At 40.3% G+C, this 25,771-nt stretch overlaps 1 protein-coding gene across 1 annotated transcript in view; it reads right to left on the reverse strand.

Annotated features, from left to right (window-relative positions):
• LOC133986428 (glutamate receptor 3-like) overlaps window positions 1-25,771 on the reverse strand; it is an 81,606-nt gene that overhangs the window by 17,012 nt on the left and 38,823 nt on the right. Inside the window, exons 4-10 of the mRNA XM_062426246.1 lie at window positions 20,229-20,416; window positions 9,025-9,078; window positions 7,853-8,014; window positions 6,868-7,035; window positions 6,296-6,400; window positions 4,141-4,245; window positions 2,065-2,271 (exon numbers count right to left, since the gene is read on the reverse strand). Of these exons, the coding sequence (XP_062282230.1) occupies window positions 2,065-2,271; window positions 4,141-4,245; window positions 6,296-6,400; window positions 6,868-7,035; window positions 7,853-8,014; window positions 9,025-9,078; window positions 20,229-20,416 (989 nt within the window). The remainder of the gene's footprint in view (window positions 1-2,064; window positions 2,272-4,140; window positions 4,246-6,295; window positions 6,401-6,867; window positions 7,036-7,852; window positions 8,015-9,024; window positions 9,079-20,228; window positions 20,417-25,771) is intronic.

Consider the following 25,771-nt stretch of genomic DNA (forward strand, 5'->3'; position numbering starts at 1 on the left):
CACACACACACACACACACACACACACACACACACACACACACACACACACACACACACACACACACACACACACACAGAGGAAAATAGAGCATTTCACAGTGTTATGACCTGGGATGGCAGCTAATACATCTGAGAATCATACTGTTAAATTAATCAAAGTTTTTACTGAAATGTGGCCACATTGTGGGAGATAGAAAGAAGGGAAAGCTCATGAAGGCACTGCAAGACTTTCAGAGACAGCTTGGGAAAAAAATCCACAAAGGCAGATGGGCGATTTGAGTCATGTTTGACCAAATGCTTCCTTAATCACGACCCAAGGAGATACAGAGGGGAAAAAATAAATAAGTTGAATTTTGAAGTACAAGCTGTTTCAGAGTATATCTCACTATAACTTTTCCTGTTTCAGTAACTTAATTTTTTTGCCTTAAAATGCAAAGATGTATGTTATCCTTAAAAAGTTGCATTCAGAGAGTAACCTGTGTTAATAATTGGCAGTGATTTAAATACCACATTGTTAAAAGGCTGCTGTACAGAAAATAGCAAGCTGTGGCTGTGCAGACTTCATCACATGCCATTCAGTAGGCTGGATTTCCCAAACACAGCTTATTCTGGCATTAGCCTTTTTTTTCCCCAAGCTGTTTCTCTTTATCTTCCTCCTTTGCTCTGCTGCTTCAATCACATTATATTATCTAAACACATCCAATGGAGGTGGTGCTGCCTTTTTGGAAATCACAATGGGTTTCTTTGTAAAAGCAGAAGAAAATAATTAATCACATTAGACAGTGTTACTGCAGCGTGTGTGTATGTGATTAATTAAATAAATGCTTCTCTTCAAAGGAGCCGCTTCGTGAAGGAAAATTATTTGCATTGTGCTCTATTGTCTTTTTTTGTGTCGAAATTGAGAAAACATTGGATTGACGCAGGCACAAGCAGAGAATTTTTTTTTTTTTTTAACAAGGTCAAACTAGGAGCAACACAAATAGATGCAATAAACATGACTGTTTTCTTTACCCTGTCAACACAACATTGTGAAGGGCTATAACCATTTAATCCTCGTGCAGGCGTAACCGGCACTCAATCAATGCTGTGTGAAACAAAGCAATAAACAGCAGCCTCGGGCCTAACCTTTAAAAAACAATTAAAATCAAATTAATTTACTGGTCAAAAGGTCAAAATGTACAAAAGTATTAGTCCTGGCCAACCTGCTGTAAACAGGCCTGGAAAGATATTTTTTTCACCTTCCATCTGCAGGGAGTGGACTTTTCCCATTTGAAAGATAATTTGGTGGCAATAGCACATCAAACCAGGCAATCTCTCAGGCTGATAGTTGGGAAATTGAACAGATGAGAAAGCCTAACGCTCATGCATTTTGTATTTGGCCCCTGTTCAACTATTGTGGAGAAAGGTGGGGAAGGGGGGTAATTTTGGAATGCTCGGGGTGTTGCGAGAGCCTGCGCGCTCTGTCAGATGTAAAACACGGCATGACCCTTTGCTAATGTGAGAGGTTCAACCTTTATGGAGCACAACACATATGGATCTTGTTGTCCCTAACCGCAAACCACCATTTAGCTGTTGATTCGAAAGCAGATTTTCTCAGCTGTGAATTTACAATGTGGCATATTCATCATACACATCAAACATTGGACATAATTACACAATCACTTCAAAGGCATACAATCTTTCATTCATCAAAGTGATTACAGTGTGTTTGCCATATGGACTCATTGTTTTCATGTACCTACCTCTGTTTGCGTCTGTAAGAGAGAGAGAGAGCTTTCTAGGCTAAGCAAGAAGGATTAATTGCAATGAACAGCACTGAGAAATGATTTCATTTTCTCCGTCTCAAGATGATCACCAACTCCCCAATGCTTGAGGGTGCATTTGACAAATTCACTCACAGCTGAGCTTCCTGAGACAGCATTAGACTTTGAACTGGGCAAGAGCTGATGAGTTCACAACGAGTTGGTGATAACCTTAAGACAGAAAAATGAGATCTCCTCTCATGTTGAAGTTCCTTGCAAACTGTCATGTAATCAGCGAAAACGAGGCTCCCAGTACTCACCCCATAGACCAGTTCACCCACCATCCCGTTCCACGTCTTGGTCTCGGGGTCTCGGGCTCCGTACTTCCCATCCATTACTATAGACAGTTTGTACTTAATTCCAACATGTTTGGCAATCTCAGATGCTAAATCGACGCAGTAGCCTTCATATCTGTCATTCCCCTCCAGATGCATATAATTTTTCTTGTACATCACATAAGGAGCTTCCTGTTGATTCAAACACACGCTGGTTTATTCACTCCCATGCCCTAGCACACATTCAGTTATACAGAAATATGCATACATGCGCTCATTTCTGCCCGTGCACACACACTCGCACACACTCGCACACACCCACCTACCCACCCACACACCCACACACTGAACACACACACAGATTCAAGATATTATAAGCTGCTATGACCACATCCATGCAGTCATGCATACACAGATGATGCCCCGCAAATGCACAAATATGCACTGATACCAGCAGCGTGATCATGTGGTCACATTGCTTGCATCAAGCCGTGGCAGCCAGCAGACACCAAGCCCAATGCAGACAACCCATTTTGAACCCAAGGGTGCAACTCGCATAAAGGAGGGTAAAATGAAGGGAGAGCAGAATTATTTTTTTTCTGTAGTAGAGAACAAAGGGCCACGACTATTTTAATAGGGCTGGGAGTCATTGGTAGGCAAGGTGTGGGTCAGCTCAGAGGTGGGTGGGGATGGGAATGGGGATGGGTTTCATAAGTAAATGCCAGTGACAGGAGAGGGATCAGAGAGTGCCCATACTATCTCAACATATTCAGGCACACTGCACCAATGCGCAGTTAAAGGCTGTTTCATTCCAAAACATAAATAAATAAATAAATAAATAAGAAATAAAAGAACAAGAGCTGTTATTTGCTATCCAGAAAAAGTGCAAAAATACTCCATAAATAAAATAATTACATCAGGAGAGCGGGAGCGTGCTAGTTTTCCTCTCCTTTTCAAAACGCTGGTGCAGCTTGTCTTTTCTCTTACTGAGCACATCATCATTATCAAACAATAGGACCGCTCAGGAGAGCAGGCATTGTCATTACAGCCACACACAATTAGAGTGCAAGTAGGAGAGCAATGGTTTGTTTGTTCTGTGCTGAACGTATCCCCTCACCTTGGATCCATTCAGTGTTTTCCTCCAGTTAACACATGTTTACCTCCTGACTGTATTCCTCATCTAGACGCGTTAAATGTTTCCACTTGCTATTGAGTGACGCTGGCTTATGCCTTGGAATACAAATAGAAATCTAACTGTGCACAAACAGCAGAGATTCTTATCGCTTTCCAAACATTTTTCTTTAGCATTTAAAATGTTTGTTTGCACAGAACGAGGTGCTGCATCAGGTAATTATAATGCCATTACACAGTCAGCAAATCTATTTGCAATGGAAGCTATCCCATAGACCTAAAACATTTAGCTGAGTAAACACAGATAAAAATAAAATGTTTTGTTTGTCATAGTTTGGTCTTGAAAAATGCCCAGAAAATTATCCTTCCTGATGCTGCTTCCTGATGTGCTGATTAGAGGTTATACTTCAACACAGAACACGTGGAGGAACAATACAAAATAGATTGGAGAGGGGATAACAAGGAAAATTACCGCCCCCTCTTATCCCTCCTCCAATACTGATTATTTTGCTTTGCCCGGCTGGAGAAACCATTGCAGTATCATCCTCTAGTCATTCTTCGGCCAGTCTATCCCAAGTGTCATTGAACATTTACTTGATGAGGACAGACAGGTCTACTTACGTATGCGTTTGTATGCTTTTGTAATTGATGGAGTCAACCATTATCATTTATACCATTATTGTGATGTCACTGCTACGACAGGCCACTGAAGTATGGAAAATCAAAATGCTTTGACACCCACACGGATACAGTTGAAACACTCCCCTTGTTTCGGATTGACTGTTTCAACGTGTAGTGAGTGGATGGAAAGCAACACAAAAAAGATGTGGTTCTACCCGCCCAGGACAGAATGTATCACTCATTGGAATCAACACCATGACCTTGAGTGGCAGAATACGTGAAACATTTAAAACTGCATGGAAAGTGTACCATAATAGTAGTGACCACAATCGTTCGGTTTTCCACTGAGGAGTCGTTGGTGACCTGCGGGTCCATAATATTTACAAATCGCGTGTACTCGTTCCAGTACCCAATCTGCAAAGAGAAGACAGTGGTTAGTGATGCTGCAGTCTTTTGAACTAAGCATTCTAGCCCTCAGACGATATGTAAGTGAGCATACAGTATAGCGAGAGACACTTCTGGGAAATGCCAGGGTGCAGGGCTCATTAAAACAACACTGCATTTCCCAGAGGCCTGCTGAAGTTCGACCAAAATAGCAGTGAACGAGCAGAATACTAAAACAATAGACGTGGCACAGCATGGAATACACAACAAGTTGGTATTTCTACATTCAGCATGCATATCATCATGATCACAGCTATTATGAAAATATACTTTTGTTTTTGATTTTGTCCTCCATAGTTCAAACAGCCAACTGTGCAGGAACTAAATTGCTAAAATGCAGCAGACGAGCATACGGTAGACAACTTCAATCCCTCCCATCTTCAGCTTCCCAGGTTTTACGGTAAATAATTGATATTCAGGCCTGTGAACTGCATACACATTTAATAATTTAGCATAATATTCCAGTGGCTCCACAGTTTCTTCTACACAGTCCTGCCATTGCATTTGCTCTGTTTTCTGCTGTACAGATGCTTAAGTCAAACCGATGTCAAGTGTTTGTTTGCCCATCTGAAATAAGGGCTGGTCTGGCTCGCGATGAAACGTGTTGCATATGTTGCTGCCAATAGTCTAACTGTTGCTGGCTAGGATTTTTCCCTTCACATCTGGTCCACATTTTTTCCCCCTCAGATCTTTAAATGTCTGGGCCAGACAGGTGTACAAGACTGCACAGTTTTTAAAACACCAAGTGGAGGCGCTAGAAATCAGCAAACTTCTCTAACTTAAAACTCCAAACTGTGGTTACAGTTGTGGATATAGTTAGTGCACTTGCCAGACTGTTGAAAGCTCTAAATGTTTATCCCCCCCGTCTTGTCCGACAGTGATACAGTATTTGAGAAGCGCCGCCTGGGGGACGAGGCCGTGAGGAGCTGTGTCATGGAGTACTGCTCCAGAGGCAAAGTCCTGATGTCACCCTTAGCAGCTGGGACAGATATCAGCCCATACATCACTTGTGACAGTCACAGCTAAGAACCCTCATCCTCTAACTGTCACTGGGGTGACTGGGGCTCCAGTTCCTGACAAACTGCTGCCCGGCTTGTCTCATTTCCCCTTGCTCCCTCGCTCTCTCCCCCTGACCTCCTTTCTCCCCTCTCTCCATCCCTCTCCCTGTTCCTCTCCTCTCTGTTTGGCTTTGTGGGGATGGCTGTGAAGGCCATGTGATGCTAATTGAAGTGTGGGCTGTGAGGCAAGCAGCATAATCAAGCGTCATATCAAACTGAGCTTACACTTATCCAGCTAACGAGAAATTCACAGCTGTCTCTTGGAACTCTGTGAGGTTAAAATAAAACCAGAGGTCATCATATGGTACCGGTTATAATGTGAATGTACCACTGGGAATTACCGTTTTGAAGAGGAGCCAGAGGAATTCTTGGATCCCCTTTATAGTAATTGGTTATTTGAATGGTAATTACTGTCAGGAGAGGACCAAAAATCATATATGCACTCTCTCCCGACACAGAAATAGTCTTATATCATTCTTTTGATAGGACAGTTTTAGCTATCAGATTGCAGACTGTGTGCGATTTGTGAGGCTTGTAATGTTTGGCATAGCTCATCAGTGCTGCTACCTAACAGAGGTGGAGAAAAGCAATCAGCATTACTCTGCACTGTCCTTTCAGCTCTGCTGGTCCCACATCACCACAAAAGCCCTTTGCACTTTGATAAATGGAGGTGTGGGCTTGTTTGAAAATGTCACACGATCATCCAAAAAGATTTAGGGCAAAATCTTGGCACGCCTAAACATGTGGTCAACATTCACTGAGTTCTGTTCTTTGGTACAGATGATCAATAAATCATTCAAAATTACACGTTGGCCCAATTCCATGATTTTGACAAGTAATGAACCAAACCATGACATGTGCCAGCTGTATGCTGTGTTTTGATAAGGACCGGGATTTTTGATCAGGTCTGGATTTGACAGTTGATGGATGGAAACGGATGGAGGTCACTTGCTCTGTCTTACCTTCCTTGGCCCACCTGTTTTCATCTCATAACAATCTATGGTGTAGTTGGTCCTGCGGCCATAGTTGTCAAACTGGATGTTCCCAGTCATACCATGCACTTGGACCTGCCATGTGACACAGACAGACAGACAGACACAGGGTAATGTGTAATAGCATTCACTTTGCATACTGCATATAGCTGGTATTAAGGTGCTCATGTCCATGGAGCTACTGGAGTGCGCTTAGTCTGTTAATCAAATGATGAACTGGATACGCTTTAATAAAAGATGTAGTTTTATGGTAATGAAGGCCTGGATTTGAGTGAGCTCTGTGCAAAGATATCTGGAGGCAGAGGGAGGAGAACAGCTCTGCACTCTCTTCCTTTCTCTCTGTCACTTTCCATCTTTATCACACTCTCACACGCTATCTCTGCTTCACTTCTTCTAGCCTTTTCTTACTTATCAGCTTGCTACTCTCTCTCTCTCTCTCTCGCTCTCTCTCTCTCTCTCTCTCTCTCTCTCTCTCTCTCTCTCTCTCTCTCTCTTTCTCTCTCTCTCTCTCTCTCTCTTTTCATTTCCCACCACCCCCCTACCGTTTTGAGAGCTCTCTCGATGTCGATGCCTTGGCTCCAAGGTACAGCAGGATTGGCTAGACAGTCTCCAGCGCTGCCCCGGCGAGAAACATCCACTCGTTGGCGCCGCAGGTACCTGAAGGCCTCTGCTATCACCAGGATGGCATCATGGGTTAGAGCTGAAGTGTACTGTAAAATTAAAAAAACAAAAACAAAACAAATAATACCAGAACACACAGTGAGACAAACATGTGGTGAAAGAGATAAAGATATATTAAGGAATCAAACTGTTTTTGTAGTAAAGCCATTACAGGTTCCTTAAGATGAAATGTATTTATACTGTTCAATGGCTGTGTAATGTGACAAATAGTCACTATAGCTTTTATATGATCATATTTCAAATTGTTCTGTGCAAGTTTTTGTTTGCAGTATAATGAGACACTCCCAATGAAAATTCTGGCAGTTTCAACTCGTTTATCTCCGTGCCTCGGGGTCAGGTCAGTGTGGGTGGGATGGGACGGGAGCACTCTCTGACAGTTTGCTTGTGATAAAAATAGTCTGATTAGACAGATTTGATTAGAAAAGCCAGGGCTTGTCTAGTGGTCAGGACCTCTTTCAAAACTTTTACTGCAGACTAGAGCATTAATGCGTGATTTTATCTCCCACGCACTTCCCCTCCAACTTAGCCTGACCTTTCCACCACTGAGGGTTGGGCAACTTGTTTGTTGACCATTGCACCATGACAAAATCTAATTAAATGCCATTCAAAATCCATTTCTTTCTTGATCATTGTTTAATTAGATGTAAATTGAAGCTACGATATAACCTTGCCTTGCACTGCCTATCAATATATTGATTGCTGGAGGAGGAAGCGAGGGGTGGGAGGAAGAGAGAATGACAAAGGCAAACAGAGGATGAGAGGAGGGGAAGAACTGATAAAGAACTCTTCAGAGGGAGTGATCGTTGTATTCTGCAAGCGCAATGAAAGGCCTCGCAAGCAAAGTACCTTCAGCGGAGTGTTTCGGGCTTCTGGGAATTCTCTTTCATCTAGCCGCTCCCAGCGCTGCATAAACTGCTGCACAATCGGGTTCTCAGGGTTGACTATCTGAAACCCTGAAATGTTGGCTCCACCGGCGAAGACTTTGTCCAAGCTCACATTAGAAAATCCCTGAGATGAGACAAAGGGGAAGTGGGGGAGGAGAAGGCTCAAGTAACTTGTTTTTCTTTGAGGTTTTTTAGTATAACCTGGGGCTAAACACCACAAAATATTAGCAGTATTTTGGCCGTGTGCAAGGTGCATTTTATTAAGAACTCTTTGCTGTATGAGAAGGCAACATGTGTTTGCTATTACACTGAGGCAACAATCCCTCTTCACACTTTGTGGTGTACTTCATCTACAGACAAACAACCTTCCAATTTATACCGAGGAATTTGTCAGATCAAGTAGAAGAGAAAATATTTTACTTGAACCAGCTGACCTACTTTCATTCTGATTGTATTCCATGTTTTTAAAAAAACAACATTTTCTAATGCATTTCACAAACCTCTGTTCCTCCAGCTGCCTTTAAATTTCATTCTTCACCCTAGAGCCATGACATGGAGTTATTTCTTTTTATGGTCAAATTGCTGTTTTTTAAGCGCAGCATTGTGTCATGGCGTGCAAGGACATGTGTCTGCCTGCTGCATAGCTAATCACATCTTCTAAAGTCTGGGAAACAGCAGCGGGGGATCATCAACTGAGAGCAGGGCTGGCCTCCACCTAAAAACTCTCATGCTAATATCAAGGCTGAATGAACATTTCCATCCCCCGAGTGGGGGTGGGGTTGGGGGAAAGATGTCTGTCCTCCAAATGTGGTTAAAAAGGTTAAATGATATTTATTTATTACTTTAATTTAAAAATGAATAGGAGTAAATTCACAGGCATATACACAATGTAGTCTGCCAGATTGTGATTGATAAGACATGATAAACAAAGTAAGCCCTATACAGAGAAAAAAAAGACTTACATTTGCAAACAAAACACATATGCAGGCCTTTTCTTTTCTCATTTCACACAAAAGCCCATAATTAATTTATTGTGCATGCACATTTGTTTTCATGGCTGAGACTTAGTCCCATCACGTGCAGCCAAAAGCAGGTTCCACTCTCTCCCCGAGGAGTGGTTCGGTTATTACTCACAAGATTGGCCAGAATGTAGTGGTAACCACGACTGTTCTTCCCCAGGGTCACAACCTATGGAAGAAAAACATTGATACAGTAAACCATCCATGAGATGAGAGCTAAGAGCTGTGGCTCATATAAGTGGCTAAAACAATCTCTGTAAATGCAGCAGCGTCCTGCGAGCGCACAGGATGCCACTAAAGTTGAAACAAAAGTGAAGATGCCTATGGAATAACAAAAGGAAGGAAAGGAAGTGTTCATTAAGAAGGAGCTGATAATGAGCGAGAAACAGAAACAATGTGGAACACCCTTGAATACTCCGTTCACTTTGAAGTGATTCACGGTGCAGGGATGTGAGTTCTCGGCAACTGCTGTACGGAAGGTAAAAACAGGAAAAAATATTTCAAAGAAATTTACAGTGAGACAGTAAGATGTAGATCTCGCTCTGCTTTGAAAATATCACACCTTTGGAGCATAACAGCATGTTTCAACCCACGCAGCCTGTCTGAAAATAGTAAGTGGTTTTCTAAGCCATTCCATCAGTGTGGTACCAACCATATGCTGCCTTTTATTCTACATTTTCCTTTTGTTCCGACCTGCAGATAAATTCAATAGTGAAACTCTAAATTGTCCTGGCTCTCTATGCATTACATGCTGGACATGCTTTTCAATTCAGCCTGTGAGGTCTGTTATTTATGAGTTTCCAGCCTGCTGTGGATGGACTTCTGAGTGGCTGCCATGCAGAAACCTGTCAACCATGTCTCAGTTTTCATCTGCGTTCTACAAACACAGCAACACAAGTTTACAGCAAAATCAGCATGTTTGCACATGTTCTGGCTCTGGCTCTGTCACAAAAACAAACTGTCAGTTTATCATCTGTTTGTGTGTGCGTGTTAGGCCGGGGGACGTCAGATATTTGTTTCTGTGGATCATTTACGACATTCCCGCTGAGTAGTAGAGAGTGATGAAAAGCAGACTTGTATCTTCTATCACATCTGAGGCTGCAAAAAAAAAAAAAAAATCTTTGAAGGACGTTTTCAGTTTCAACCATTTCATCTACAATTACAATATTTCATTTAGCTCTGTTGAACTTTAGCTGACCTGGGAGCACAATTATACAGTGGAACCAAACAATTAGATCTTACCCCTACTTAGACTGAGCACCCTCCCAAATTAAATAAACCACTTCTCTCCTTCATTCAGGGACATCTGAAGGTTGTTCACAGAAGGGGAGAAAGTTGGTAGCATTTCCTACAATAAGACACACATGATGGAGAACAAACACACAAAGCCTCTCTCTCATGCTATCAAGCTGCTTCGGTAGGTCCGCGTTCTCTGACAACTTCCCCATCATTAAGGCTTTAAAACTTCCAACACTGCAGGATGTCAGACAGACGGAAGCAACCACAAAAGTGAAATAAAAACAAAGAGAAAATGAGCTGATTATAAAGTAGAAATAGCAGGAGTTGGCTTTTAGAACCCATCAATCTGTATTTAATGAGTAAGTGACAGAAACCTCCATGAATTACTCTACTACAGTGATATAAGAGCTTGACAGATCATGGCTACTTCTACTGTAATCATTCACAAGTCTGACTCTCGGACTTTAAACCGTGCTGCGTTTTCTTGGACAAACCCCACGGCTGCATGTTCCTTCACCGTGTGCTAACCTTGACTCTGGCCGTAAGGCTCCTAACACCTGCCCTGGAGCTGGGCAGAGAAAGGCCTCACCCCCTGTCTGCAGCCTGCAGCTCACAGCCAGTCTGGCATCAGCTACAAGCAGCGACCTTGGGATGGAGCACGGCAAGACACTGATGACACAGGGATACACAGAACCTCCGGCCAACCTCTCCCCTCAACCTCCTTAATTAGGCAGACAACAGTACCCTGAGATGGGCAGTGGCGATGAACCGCCGTCTGCCCCGTCTGTGAAAACACTTAGATACTGCAGGGCATGATAACTATCTTTTAATGGTGAGATCATTCTCTCTTATTTCTTTTTATTTGAGGAATAATATGCTATTAACTGCAACAACAGTTTCTCAGATTAAAAATAAGAATATATAAAACATTCCAGCAGAATAAGCAGTCTAAAATGCTTAAAGAAACACCTTAAAAGGCATAATTCAACATATACTTATATACTTTGTTTTTGAGAGAGAAATTATAAGATTAATGTTAAACTACATAGCTGGAGTTCGACATGTGAGCACTGAAAACATAGGGAACAGCAATATTCTGTCTAAAATTCAAAAATATACCTACCAACACCTCTAAAGCTCAGTGTTTAACATGCCATACCTCATTTATTCCATTCAAACTGCACACACAAAATATTAATATCAAGGCTAAACATTTCCCTCCGGTGGGATGAAAAGATGGCTGCCCTCCATAGCTGGTTAAAAGGTTAAATGTTATTAATTTACTGCCTAGGATATGAATGTATACTTATTCAAAAATATATTCATTTCAGCAAATATGCAATGTGGTCTGACCACCAGATAATGATTAATAAATAGAAGCAGGTGGAACAGCTAGCCCAGTGCTATCCAAAATCCAAAAATCCATTTACCATCAACCCTAAAGTTCACTAATTAATATGTTGTACCTTGTTGTATTAATGGTGCACAAATTAAAGCATTTTTTTTTTTTAAACAACTTTTCTTTTTAAGGGGAGTTACAAGGAACTGATTCTTGAGGAAAAATGGTTTTAACCATTGGCTAGTACAGGTTGCTTGATAAGGTGAATAAGTATTGGTTTTGAGTCTGCACAGCTAGATGGTATTAGTTGAGCAGAGGTAACACCCTGTTAAATGGATGGATTCAAAAAATTAGATTGATTAGTGGGTTTTAGAGATGTTGGAAAGGGTTGACAGAACTAAGCTAATCTATCTATCTTCACCTTTATGCTGATCTATCTACCAAATCTAATTTTACAATAATCAAATCCTGACTCCAGCTCTGTACTTAATGCATGAACATGAGAGAGGTATCAATCTTCTAATCTCACTCCAAGAAAGCAAATAAGTGAATTTCCCAACATGTTGAACGATTACTTTAACAATGCTAATATGATTTTGCTCCTCATTTTTGGTTTAAAATGGATATTTATGCCAGAAGCACAGATTGAAAACTAATGTTTGCATTAGCTGTCAAAAAATATTCAGACACATTCAATTTCCATCATCCTGTATTTTTGGCATCCCATTTTCCTTGAATTGATTCCTGCTGCTATTAATCTATATTACAGCACAAACATACAAATACAAACACTCACCAATTATTCTGTTTCCCAGTGACACTGAAGAGAAGAAATGTGTTTAGTGTGTCTACCGCTTCAATAACGTGATTCCCTTCTTTTTTCATACAGTGCACCCTCTTGCACATCGATCCACTAGCTGGCTCCAGCACCTTTTGTTCTGCTGCTGAAGGAGAGCCTCTATTTTGCAGACTGGAGTTTTCCTTAAAGCCTGATGGGGACAGACAACCAGGATGACCTTGACTTCCCCATCATCCACACTGGTCATGGCTCAGCCCGCTAGACAGACAGCCCTAAATTTAAAACTACAGCCACATTTTCGATAAACACCAGACTGTTTTACTCCAAGTTTGACCTTTCTACTGCAGAGTTTGCCGCAACACAGGAAGAGGCAGACTGAAAATGATAGGTTCCCTATAGTTTGTAAATATCATACCTTTGACTGAGGCATCTGAAAGACCAGCAAATAATGATGCAATTATTTTTAGCCTCTTACTGCACTACGAAAAAGCTAAGAGACCAAAACACACAGATTCCTCCTTGAGGCTTTGGCATTAGGGCTACATGTAAGCTTTTCATTTTTAATTAACCTGTTTATTATCTTTAACTGATTAATCCTATAGTGAATGAAATATCAAGCATTTACAAAAACAATCAAAAATTAAATAAATAAACTGTCATAATTTTGTCAACAGATACTCCATACTTTATTATGATGTAAAATAGAAAGTTTGCACACTGAAAAGGCTGAAAATAATTATTTTTTTTGTATTTTTCCTTGATAAATGATTTTAACATTTAATCAGTTTTCAAAACTGTTTATTATCTGTTGATTGACTATTCCCTTAGTCAACTAATCATTTTAGCACTAATTTGAATAATCTGTGATTGGGCCAAAATGATCCAGGAGTGGATTTATTGGGCTTTCATCTATTGAAAACTATACCCAAGGGAGACCACTGTACTCCAAGTAAACGCAACATAATGTATTTTTGACATATAACAAGTATATTTTATATTTTTCGATGAAACTTAACAAATGAGAAATCTTTGCTAATCATAAAATCACGTAAATTAAAAATAAGGCAATAAAGACAGTACACCTTTTGTACACCCAGGTTTTACCTGTGCCACCGATATATTTTAATCAGTATTTTGTTTGAAGTCAACTTTAAAGAATTTTAGCAGCAACATAGAGAGACAGCATGTCTGGTTTACTATCTTGTGTTTGTATGTATGTTCTTTTTATTATTCTAATCAAAAGCAGATTATTGGTAGTGACTGCTATGTTTTTGTCAATATTAATAGCAATTGCTCTTGCTGCTGAGCTAATGTTAGCTAATGTTACATTTTCACAAACACGAAAGGCTGCTGTTCAGCTATATGTGTCCAGCGATCCTGATTAAGGGATATCGTCTTTTCAAAAGTATATCTGAGTGATTCCAACTATGATCTACTATTTGCTAGTGTTAGCTGTTGGGACATAATAATCTACTGCTATGTAGCTATAATGAAAATGATGTGCACAGTAAGCTAACGCAAGTGTGCTTATTAACCTTGCCAACTTTTTAAAATATTAAAACGATACAGGAGTTTCTTTCTAATAAACCATCTTCACTCAGCTGCACTGATATTGGTTTGCCATGCACATTTACTTAAGTAGGTAACAACCTACAGTTTAATTTTGTAGTTTGTGTAATTCACAAAATAAATGTTATGTTAAAATGTTTTAAAATGTAAAAAGTGAGTAACTTGAGGGATAATTGGACGTAGGGAAGTTGTAGTGAATGGACATTTTATGTTTTACGGGGGTCATTGTTGCTGCAGAGGTATCACAGTACTTAACTTCACACACTATGGGACGGGTGGATGAATCTGAGCACTGTATGCTCTGATACAGAAGGAATTTGGTCTCCATTTCTGCTTCAAGGCTCTTGGTAGAAGTGCTCTTGGTGGAGCACTCTGTAATTAACAGCCAGTAGTGGCTGTGGCTGAGTTGCTTTTCTTGGCAGCCATCATATATGCCCCCCGAAGATAGCACAAAAACTGGCCTTCCCCCAAATGCAGAACATTTTAGAAACACCTGACTCATATTCAGATGATTATATAAATCATTACTATGAGATACGAGAACTATTTGAGACTTGACACCTCAGGAAGGAATCACTGACACTGCAATGAGACTGCCCTCGTGTATGTGTGCCAAAATCTTGGCTTTCAAAACAGCAATATGCTCTGTTTTCACTGAAAATAGGTAATGGGTAATCAGTGTAATTTTGCTTTGATTGATAAATGTCAGTGGTTTAAAGACTGTATTGTAAGACTGTATCCTTGATACATGTGCAAATGTTCACAGTGGCAGCACACCGATCCCAGCCTCACATTCAGTCGTGGAGTCAACAGGTCACTTTCTCTTTAATGATAACACTTTAATCCCATTTAATTCTATCATCGCAGTAGGTAAATGGCCCTCAACATCCAAGGTGGGTGCTAAGGATTTGAAAGCACAACGTGTCCTCGGCTTTACATTGAGCAGAAAGGGTTCAGCTATATTTCCGTCAGCCCCTCCTTTCAGCAGCCCAGGGACAATAAGCTACTGTAATGTTGAGATCAGGAGCACCTTTCATATCCGACATTAGCTCACTTTCTTCCCTCTGTCCTCCTCTATCTTTTAGAACAAATTGAGAGGCATGCCAGGAAGTGTTATTAGAAAACAGAGTCAAAGTAATCAAGGAGCTTTGAATGCTTGAGAGGGTTTATGTGGCAGATTTTATGATGTATCTTTTAGAAAATCAAAGAGTGCCAGAGTACATTTTCATTTTTATCTTGATGTTATTTTATTTTGCAATACCTCTGGTTATATCTATGCTTGCCAATATGTAACATGAGCATACACATGTCATCCCCTGGTTTACGGAACGCTGATGCTGCTCCCTGTTTTTATTTTACATGGATTGAGGACCTTTTTACTGCAGACATTTTTCTATCTAGTGCTGCTTGCAGTCTGTAATCCAGACTGTATCCCACAACCTCTTATTAGATTTATTTTCCTTTCTTGAATTTGATAAACACAGATTTCTGATTCTATAATGCGGCCAACTGGGGATTTTTTTCTTCATTCAAGAGCAATAAGAGGGATATGGAGGATCTCCAATTCTCCATGGGAAGACAATATTGCCACCCCTCATGCCTCTACAGGCAGCAGAATGTTGTTCTAACAAATCCCCAGATGCACCTCTCCTTTTTTTTGGAATCCCTTTCACTTCTTATTGTTTTTTTCTGCATGAAAATGCTTTGCGTCTGTATAGCACGCACTGCCTGCCTGCCTGTCTTTGAACAGCTTGCGTGCCCTGGGCCTGTCCCAGACGCCGTTCTTTTTTCGCCTTTTTTTTTTTTTGCCTTTTCTCTTTACACTAGTGATGAGCAGGTTGTTGCCTCTGAGCAGACTCCAGCACAGAATTCCCTGGAGGGAAGTGGGCCAGGAAGGAGCATGAAGGCAAAGATGAGGCTATATGTGCAATCTCCGAGATGGATCAGATTAGGCGTGAGCACATATAGTATACGGTGTAACACACATGCAGCTGCATACGATCAGAGATAGAGAGGCACACGAATATACATTCTGAAAAATCATCATTATGACAAGTGGTAGCAATACAAGGATGATTAACTTACACGCAATCATAGTTCTTGCTTACAGTGCCCTTCTGTGATTGTCACAAACATTTTTTTAAAACATTTAATACCATAAGACTAGATGGTACAATGAAGAACATTCATCGGATATGATTCAGAAAGCAGAGCTGGCAGAGGCTCTCCCATTTTTGTCGTAAGGGAAGGACTGCCATTGGGTTAATTTATCTGCAGTGCAGTGTATTGATGGAAAAGTCCTATGGGCGATAAATCCTGAGTGGTTGTTACAGCATAAAATGATAATGGCCCGGGTGTAGCATTCTCCTCAGCATCCCAGAACAAATTTGGTGGAAGATTCACTCTGCTCTTACATGAGCAAACACAACTGTGCCTGATGCAGCAGTATGCAAACACTTCTCTTACTGTGTTTCTACCTCATGTCAAGTGATAAACAGAGCTAATAAAAGTGACATTCAACTGAGTGTGCTCATGACTGAGGAACAGGCACATCCAGTACTATTGTGTACGTGATGAATCCTTCATCAATTTAAAGGAATTGTTGTCACACACTTGGGCACAGGATGAGGCTAAAGCGGAAACAAGTGTCATAATCATTTACATCACTGATCATACATTTAAAAAAAATCTTATATAATTCTTTAATTTAACAATGGTTTTGGTTGTTTCATCAAGAAAAAAATGCCAAATATTTGCTGGTTCCAGCTTCTTAATTGAATTATTTTCTGTGTTTTATATATATTTTTTAAATTTCATAAATGTTGTATTGTTTGAACTTATATTTTTCTGGACTTTCCAAAGACAAAATAGTTAATCAGGTAACTGAAAAAAATTACGGACAGTTCAAATGATTATGAAAATAATAATTAGTTGCAGCCCTGGTTGAGATGTCTCTAGTGGTAGAGAAAGTATTCATATCTTTTATGTAAAAGCAATAATAACACAGTATAAAATGTTTCATATATCATAAAGATTTGTTAATAGAAAAGTATAAAATCTAAGAGTACTCAATATACAGAATGACCCCTTTCTGTATATAATTGGATTGTTATATTATCATTATGAATGCATTAACATGTAAGCAGCATTTCAGTTCTGTAGCTGATTGAAGTTGAGCTCATTTTAATTGCTTGATATATTGAGTAGATTTATACTCCATATGTTGTAAATGAAAAATCATAATATGCACAGAAACATGGCACTAATGTAATATTTTATTTGTATTAGAGTATACAGTAAGTATAAAGGAGCAAAAGATGTAAATGCCACTAAATCATACTGTAATATGATAAAATGAATGAATAAATGTACTACCAGCCGATGACTCTTTAATCATTCAGGAATATTACGGAAACACTGAAATACAGTGCAGTGCAGTGAACCAGTACAGCAACGAGGGCCTGGCCGGATCAAAGCATTAGCAGTAGTGACTGGTTCAAAAGTGGTGCAAATGAAGAGCAGCATGGAAAGTTTTCTTTGTGTTCAACAATTGTTCCAAATTGTGCAGACTCAACACTTGCCCATTCAGGATATCTCTACACTCTGAACTTCATTGGCCAACAAAAAGACATTGGTTCTATGGTGGGATTACTCAGACTGAAATCATAAAACTGAGCCACTGAGCTGATTCCTATTTCCGCCAGCAATCAGCTAGCTGGATCTGTCCTGCCTCATGATCCTCTCTCAGCAGGCAGTGACCTTGACGCACGGAAGTGACATGTCGACATTGCGACAAACAGACACTGGCCTCAGCACACAGGTTCTAGTTCAAACTCCTATCCTCCAGAGATGAGACTCTATCTGTCTACAGTTTTTTTGTTTTGGTTAATGGAAGTATAACAGCAGGTATACACAGCAGGTTTCCACATAGCTGCCACTGGGTGCCATTTTTGGTGTGATTTCCCTCATGGGAGACAGTCTATCCCTGTTTCGATGTATAATGGTATGACCCAATAGGGGGCAGCTGCAGAGTGAAGTCCAGCAGCTTCCCTGAATGCCTGTGACTCATCCATATTGGCAGAGCTAGCCAGATTATTTCAATTAGCTTAAAAAAAACAACTAAAAAAAAAGTCTCACGCTGAGGTTGTCACTGAAACAAGGGGTAAAATTGAGCACACTGCTGCTTTGAAGGATAGCTGTTGTTAAAGCTTTATTTTCCCCTTCCGAGGTAAAATAAACTTTACACATAAACATGTATGATGGTGGAGATTGAGGAGTGGAATGAGACCCCTCTGGAAGGGGTCTCATTCCACTTAATGGGAGGGAAGGCAGGAACAAGAGAACATCAAAACGATTATTGCCTATATCTTTATTATTGTTTGCAGGGGGAAGAGAGCAATTAAAGACGCACCCATTAATATGCCTCACATGTGATCTGTAATGAATATTCTAAGCTTTTCTTAAAAGCTGATGCATATTCTTATACACAAAAAGAAAGCAGATCTCAGTATAGTCCCTGCATTGTAAAGGGAGAAAATTTGCAGCACAAGAATTAAATTAGACACAGCAAATTACTACTAAAAGCAATTCTGCTTTAAACTATGACTCTGGGATCAAATTAGATTCATAAAAAACAAGTGAAACTAACAGTCGTTGAGGGGATATTGTGAGGCAGAGAGAAGCCAATATCTAAATGAATGTTAACGAGCAGAATCCAATTCGATAGCTGATTGCCTTATAAGCAGGCAGCGGCAGCAAGCAGAGGAGTATAGGGTAGTGCAGAGCAAGTGAACAGAGGAGATGCATGGCATAATAGCCACTCATCTATTCATGGTAATTGTGTTTCCCCTACTACAAGGACTGGTGGACCTTTCATTTCCTCCTCGGGCAGTGGACGTGATAGAGGAACAGAGGGGGTTTGGGGTTGTTAGAAGAGGATTAAAAAGGCTGCATCATCAGTGGTGTCTCCAAATGGCTGCTCACGCTCAGACCTCTCAACCTCATGCTCTCGCACAGCTTCAACACAACATGTTGATTTTAAAACAAACTGGTCCCCAACTCACCAACCAAACAGTGTCAAACTGAGCCCCTCAAACAGGTAGGATTACTGCTGTGCCTTCCATTCAACTCATCACACTGTTAAGCTCTTAGGAGGTTGCACAAACTGACTTTGAATTAGAGAGAACAAAGGATTTGGTGCCAAAATGAGATATCAGCCACCTGTAAAAATGTGCATATGAAATAAGAGGCAGTGCAAAAACTTAAAAAAGGACACTAATATCCTCTATATTCCACAAAGGTTAATTGTGGACTAAAATGTTCCTAAAATTAAAGAGGCATTCCAGAAAAACAATAAAGTTAAGGGGCTCATAAGACACAGGGGATTTTTTTGGCCACTTGGGGGCAGCAGAACATATTGGAAACACAACACTGACACTCTATTACATCATAAAGTTGATATGTAAGCAACATGTTAGCAAACAGTTGCTTGTGTACATATCCAGCAGACACGGAGCAGCATTTGCATTCATAAGAAATTGTGTCAATTGATCTGACAATATTCACTCTCATTTTAGCTTTGTTTTGGTCTCCACCTACTCCTCTTCCTCCATGCAAATCATCATTGCATCAGGGCTTCTTCAGCTTGGATGAGCATTATTCTTGGTAAACTGAGCCACTACCCTCCAGATACTTCATGTTTTTTTTCTTCAAAACATAAGGTCAATGCTCCTCACTAAGTCTGACACTCCCCACTTTAGTCTCAGGTCTATCCAAAGAGAAGTAAAATCTGAATAGATGATCAGATTTACCAGAATGTACATTACAATGAATTGTTTTTTGCATGGTTTTGGTTCAAGCAGATGATGATTGGTGCGTTCACAGACAATCTGTGTAAACCTGCCTTAACGTTGTTCTGCTCTGCACCTCAGCCCCTCTGAACTTGAACAAAACAAAAGTTGTTCCTTCAGTTAAAAATTGCAAATCTTACATTGGAGGAAGCAAAGATGAAAGGTTAACCTGAGAAAAGGCATACGGGGTGTAAGACCATGAGATCTGGCAGCTCCGTCTGGCATGTTAGCAGATAAATACATCACCACAGCAATAAGCTAGTCGGCTACTTTCATTTTATTTTCGATAATGCTCATATCTTCATACTGTACTCCACGCCCTGTTTCTCATAAAAAAAAGTCTCAAAATCTTACCCAAGTTTACTCAAGTGCTATCACTTGATATTTGTTAATATTTGTTATTTTGTAAATTAAATTTGCTTGGCAATTATTTAACTAAAGCAGAGGGCTGGATAGACAGTGTAAATGTTTGGCAAAGTAATCTACAAGCGTGTTACCACATATACAGCGGCTATGAGGCTCACCTGTTCTAATATGGTGTTGATCCTGTCCACCTCGCAGTCAATCACATAACGCTTCTCCTGCCTCCTGTCCATCTCCTCGATGATGCGCTTGAACTCTGCCGCATCTGTTGTGCTGCTAACAGAGCGAGCGGTCACCTGCCAGTTGTTAGCTACAGCTGCCTCCATGATGGCCTGCAGTATAGAGAAACCTAGAGAGAGAGATACAGAGAGAATGAGAGAGTGACAGAGAGGATTAGACACAACAGGACTGGCACACAGTAACAATTATGCAAAAATTAAGTGGCTACTAATTTATTCTAGAGAGGTTTTTACTTGAATTCAAAGGTGAAAGGCCATCTCATTACAATCTAAAATAGCATTTCAAAGTCTGCAGGCCTGCTGAAATATTGTTGAGAGACTAGACTTTGTGTGTGAATTTACATTTGCATGTTGAGAAGCCAATATCATAATGAAGTGAAAGGAGGAATTGTATCTCCATATTATTAAAAGATCAGTGGGTGATGTTATTGCGCTTGGCACAATTAAACTATGGCATTTAGCTCAGCCACATGTTAACTCTGACAGCGCGGTGAAACACATCCCAGCCCGTGTCTCCTTGGAGAATTGTGCCAACTCATTTAAAGATAAAGACAATGAAAGATTCATCCAGGCCAGTGGTAGAAAGAGATCATTATGCCACCAGAAGAATGGAGAATGAGTCCTTCTAATGATTAATTCACACGTGAAATATTTTCATTTAACAGCACGCTCAGAAACACTATGGTCAAATGACATACCACAGAATGAGTAATATAGTCCTATTTCTGGGGGATGTATTGCACATAGCACAAGATGAAATAGAAATGGCTTAACTCTTCTCCAATGTAATGGACAAGAATGAACATGAAGGTTATTAATGAAAATCAAGCACAGTGCTGATTTTTTATTAAGCCACGGACAATGCAACTGCAAACTGTATGTACAATAAGCTTCTTTTCCAAAACTCTATTCATTTTTCATAATTTATCATGTGGTTAACTGATACAGAGAATGAAAATGAAAAAAAAAAACTTGCAGCAACAGCAATTTCTGGCACACATTCAGACATATACAGATTTTATATGACGATTAATATGTGATTGGGTATTATGCAAATTGTCTGAACAGCAGTGGGCAAAGTAAACATTAGTCATATATTTTTTTTCACTGTGAGTCATTTCTCAGTAAAACCTTATCTCTATGAACCGGCTGCAGACAGCCAACAAAGCAAGCACAGAGACCAAAGAAACAACAACGGCTATAACAAGAAAACGACTTCCTTCATTTCTCTGCTTTTGCATTTCACTTCTTTTCCATTCCATCTGAATGGCCGTGTAGCCTTTTTTCTTGAGAAGCAGTTCTCATAAATGCTCTGAGACTGCTGCACCATGTGTGTCTGCGCTCCTGGTGTGCTTCCCCCCACCTCAGCACATAGCCACATCTCTACCAGATGACCTTTTGGCGAGCGGCACAGCGAGAAGCGAAGACCCATGCACAGTGTGTCATCTGTCCAGAGGAGCAATGGCATGCTGCCTGGAAACATCAGCCTGCCAGACTTCAAGGTTATCTGGCAACACGGTTATCAGGTCACATCTCCGAGGAGTTAAGCCAACAGTTTGTGAACGTAACTTGTAGCACAACACTGTGTTGAGATATGTTGAGGGCGTATACAGGTACACATGTTCCCTTTGTGGCCTCCGGGTCACGGAGCTATTTAAGAGCGGTAGCACAGACCACAAGGCCTGAGATGACACAATGTAGAAGGGTAATAACAATATAGAAGGAGCGCATGTATAGCTTTTCCTATGACAAAAACAAAACAAAGTGAAAACATCTGAAGCTTTTCTGAAATATCATCATTTTTACATGAGCACAGCAGCAGGAGTCTCTCATGTGCTACACTTCCTCACATCTCCTGCACCTGAAGCAAAAGTTACAAAATGAAGGTCTGAAGAACCTGGATTGCATTGTGCATTTTCCTCAGGCATATGCTCAGAACCTCAACAACCACAAGCCAGCTGGATAGCATGGCAGTCTTCCCAACAATAAAAGCTTCTCACATTAAGAGATGTCATGCAGATTAACTGGGTCAGAATGGTCTCTGTTGGTTTGGAAAAAACTGTGGAGAATAAGGCTGGTAAAGGTAAAAAAAAAAGAAAAGCCAATGAGCCATTTTGTACTCAGTAATCACATTGGGTGTTCGACATGCCATGCATATGGGTTAAAATGATAGAGTGGGTATTTTTTTCAGAGCTGCAAGTATCTATTTGTTTACTGCAGCACAATCACTGATTCCTGCAATGCTTGAAATGCATAATAACACGTCTAAGAACGTTTCGCACAACAAAAGAAAACACAAATACTCACTCAGGGGAGAACTCTGGGGATTTGAGCTCCTTATCTGTGAGTATCTGTAGTGTTCTGTCTAAAATAAAAAACAGTGCATCTCCTATTTTTATTTCGGAGGTGCAAGAAAATGAGAAATGATGCTAACTCTTCAGTGAGAGGAAGAACAACGTGCTGTCAATCAGATTAGAATCGCTGAGGGCTTTTATTTTGAAATTGCTGATTTGTGCGATGCTCGTCTCCTCCGGCAAACCCTGAACTGAGCGGGAACAATTGGATTCATTTAAGATTCACAGAAGATTCCATGCCTGCCTAGTTTTACATTTGTATGGAAATTAAGAGATGAAATCTGGTAGTGGTAAATAGTCTGTCCAGAAATGGATTACTTCTGCTCCTGTTTCTCCTCAAGTCAGCAGAAAAGTTTCCTGATTTAGACTTCAGAATTGAAAATGGACAAAATCCTTTGAGCGAAACTTCTGATTGTTGTCTTTTAATCTCTACCAGCAAGGAAAAAACTAATAAATAGTATTCGATAGATAAAATGCATGTGTTGTTGTTGCTGGTCTGCATAGATTTACACCTACCAGTCACCTTCCCTGGACCAGAGTCCATTTTGAGCTATAGCTGATCAATGGATACAACCTCTTAAAAGCATTTGCTAGTGATATGTATTTATTTGTATTTGTTTATAGTGCAATACATGTGACTAACATGAAGACACGTATGACACAGCACAAGACAAGAGGGCGAACTAGACTCAAAGAAAACAAAGACACTTCAAAAAAGCAATAACAAGACCAACAACAGTATGTGTTTTGTGTGTGTGTGTGTGTGTGTGTGTGTGTGTGTGTGTGTGTGTGTGTGTGTGTGTGTGTGTGTGTGTGTGTGTGTGTGTGTGTGTGTGAAAAATAAAAACATAACATAGCTACAATGCTCTTGGAAGGCAGCCCTGGTTGCTTAGGTCAGGACAGCAGGATCAGGGCAGACTTTTATGTATTTATTTGTATTGACTTTCCCTTCTTCTTGCTGTTTTTGGTTGTTTGCTTGTGTTATCCTTTTTTATTCCCAATTTCTAGCTCTTTTCCACTCTCCTCTTCCTTGTTCTCTTTGGTCCCGCCTGCTTCAGACCACCATCGGGGCTGTGTGAGGTGGTCGACCTGTTGCAGCCCCCACCCCTACAGGAGGGCTCTCTTCAACTGGTTCTGAGGAGTAGCTTTCTATTTGGAGAGCGGTTTAGCGGGGATCAGGGCCTCTGAATCCAAGCTGTCCCAAACCCCCAAAGATTGAGGCTGGGGTAGTCCCGTCATTCAGATATGGTTGGGATGAAGGGATGAATAAAACATGACAGAAGATAGAACATTTAGTATGCAAACAAGTTACTAAAATGACTTTCTTGAAGATAGCGAGGTCAACCTGTGTGGGTTTTGTAGGTTTTAATGGAAGTTCAACCTTAAACCAAAAGTGTTATACCAGTGGACAGAGCCATAACGGAGTGGATGTAGTCGTCTGTTGTACCTAGAGTGCATAGTGAATATTTATCTGTGTTGGAGATACCCTTTTCACGCATTTTGTTTGGAGTGAAGGAGGATTTTACACTGGACTACTTGTAGATTTGTATCAAATGAGTTTCTGCAAACTTGTGAGCAGTGGTTGGTGGAGAGATAAACCTCTTTGGATGGTGGATGTTGTTATCTATATTGGAAATTGGTGAATAAAAGGAAGGATTTTGGTGGATATAGCATATGTTATGTTCTGTTCTGCTAGTTGGGGTTGTTGGAGTGGAGTACTTATTATATTCATATTATTTATATTATATTTTATTTGTAGGTATTGGAGAAAGTTTCCCCCACTGACCCTATACCCCTTGATCAGGTCTTTAAATTAGATACATGAGTTGTCTTGAAATACATGGTGGAGATGTGTGATTAATTTTTGTTCCTGTGTGTTGAAGAGAAGGAGAGATTTGTTGAGGTGAAAGTCTGGGTTGTGCCAGAGAGAGGCGTACATGCAACGAGTCAATTGTAATTTGCTGATTTTGAGTGTTTTCCAGCAGGCTGTCAGAGTTGAGGAAATTAGTGGGTTTTTGAAGCAGCTGCGATGTTTGATGATTGAGCCAATGAAGGGTAAATCAGAGATTTTTATATTGTCGCAGATATGTATGTAAATATGGTGGGTATCTGGGTGGGTAGTACAAGACAAAGAGATACAGGAAATAGAACAAAGGCAGAAAAATGAGACAAAGATACATGAGCCAAAGGGATTTCAACACACCAGTAAACAACACAAAACAAAAACAACAGGGGAGGATGACCATAGAATTGGGAAATGGGAGGGAGGGTGCAAGCGGGAAAACAGAAGGAAGGTTGCTGTGATTGTGTGTAGCTTTGACAACTGTCTGTCTGGGTTTGGAGGGTTTGAATAGAGCTCTTTACTTTTTGTTGTTGAAGGAGGATTAATTGAGGAGTATTGTATGTTATACTCTTTAGAAGGAAATTAGTTAATAAAAGGCTTAGAATAGCCATGGTGTTGTTATAGAGTTGCAGTACAGCTGTCCATCTAAGTACAGTTTTTCCACTATGTATGCTGTTATTTCTTTCATTTGATGCTCTTTCATGATGTGATAGAGGTTTTTTCTCTGTTTGTTTATATCTCAGGGAAAATGACCATCAGTGCCAAACTTTGTTCCTTTAACTTCCTTTGCCTTGCTTTTTATGAGTCCTGTGTGTTTGTAGTGTTCCATTTTTGCAATAATGGGTCAGGCGCATTTATTGGTGCAGTTACCAAGTCTGTGAAGACGATGGTTATGTTGTTTGCAGTATCTGAAGGATTTTGAGCTGAGAGTGCATTTTGAGCGGAGTTTCTACGTCGTCAGATGTGTTGTTTGTCCGGTATGCCAGAGAATATCAGGTTGTCATGCATACTCCATGTCTAAATGCCCAGCAAGTTTTCTTTAATGTGCTTTTTTTCTTTTCTCAGAATATCCATTTGTTTAGTGATGATCTTCATGGTGGTTTGGAGGGAGTTGCTTTCTCTTTGGATGTGTTCAATCTGGTTGTGGACAAAATCCAAGCTCAGTTGCATGTCTTTTATTTCAGAGTGAAGTGTATCCTGCAGGTCAACTTTTTGGTTAATGGATTGTAAAACACTAACCCCAATTTCTGTTGTGATCAGATTGTCCA

Source organism: Scomber scombrus, chromosome 9 (genome assembly GCF_963691925.1).
Source record: "Scomber scombrus chromosome 9, fScoSco1.1, whole genome shotgun sequence".
Classification (NCBI taxonomy): Eukaryota; Metazoa; Chordata; class Actinopteri; order Scombriformes; family Scombridae; genus Scomber; species Scomber scombrus.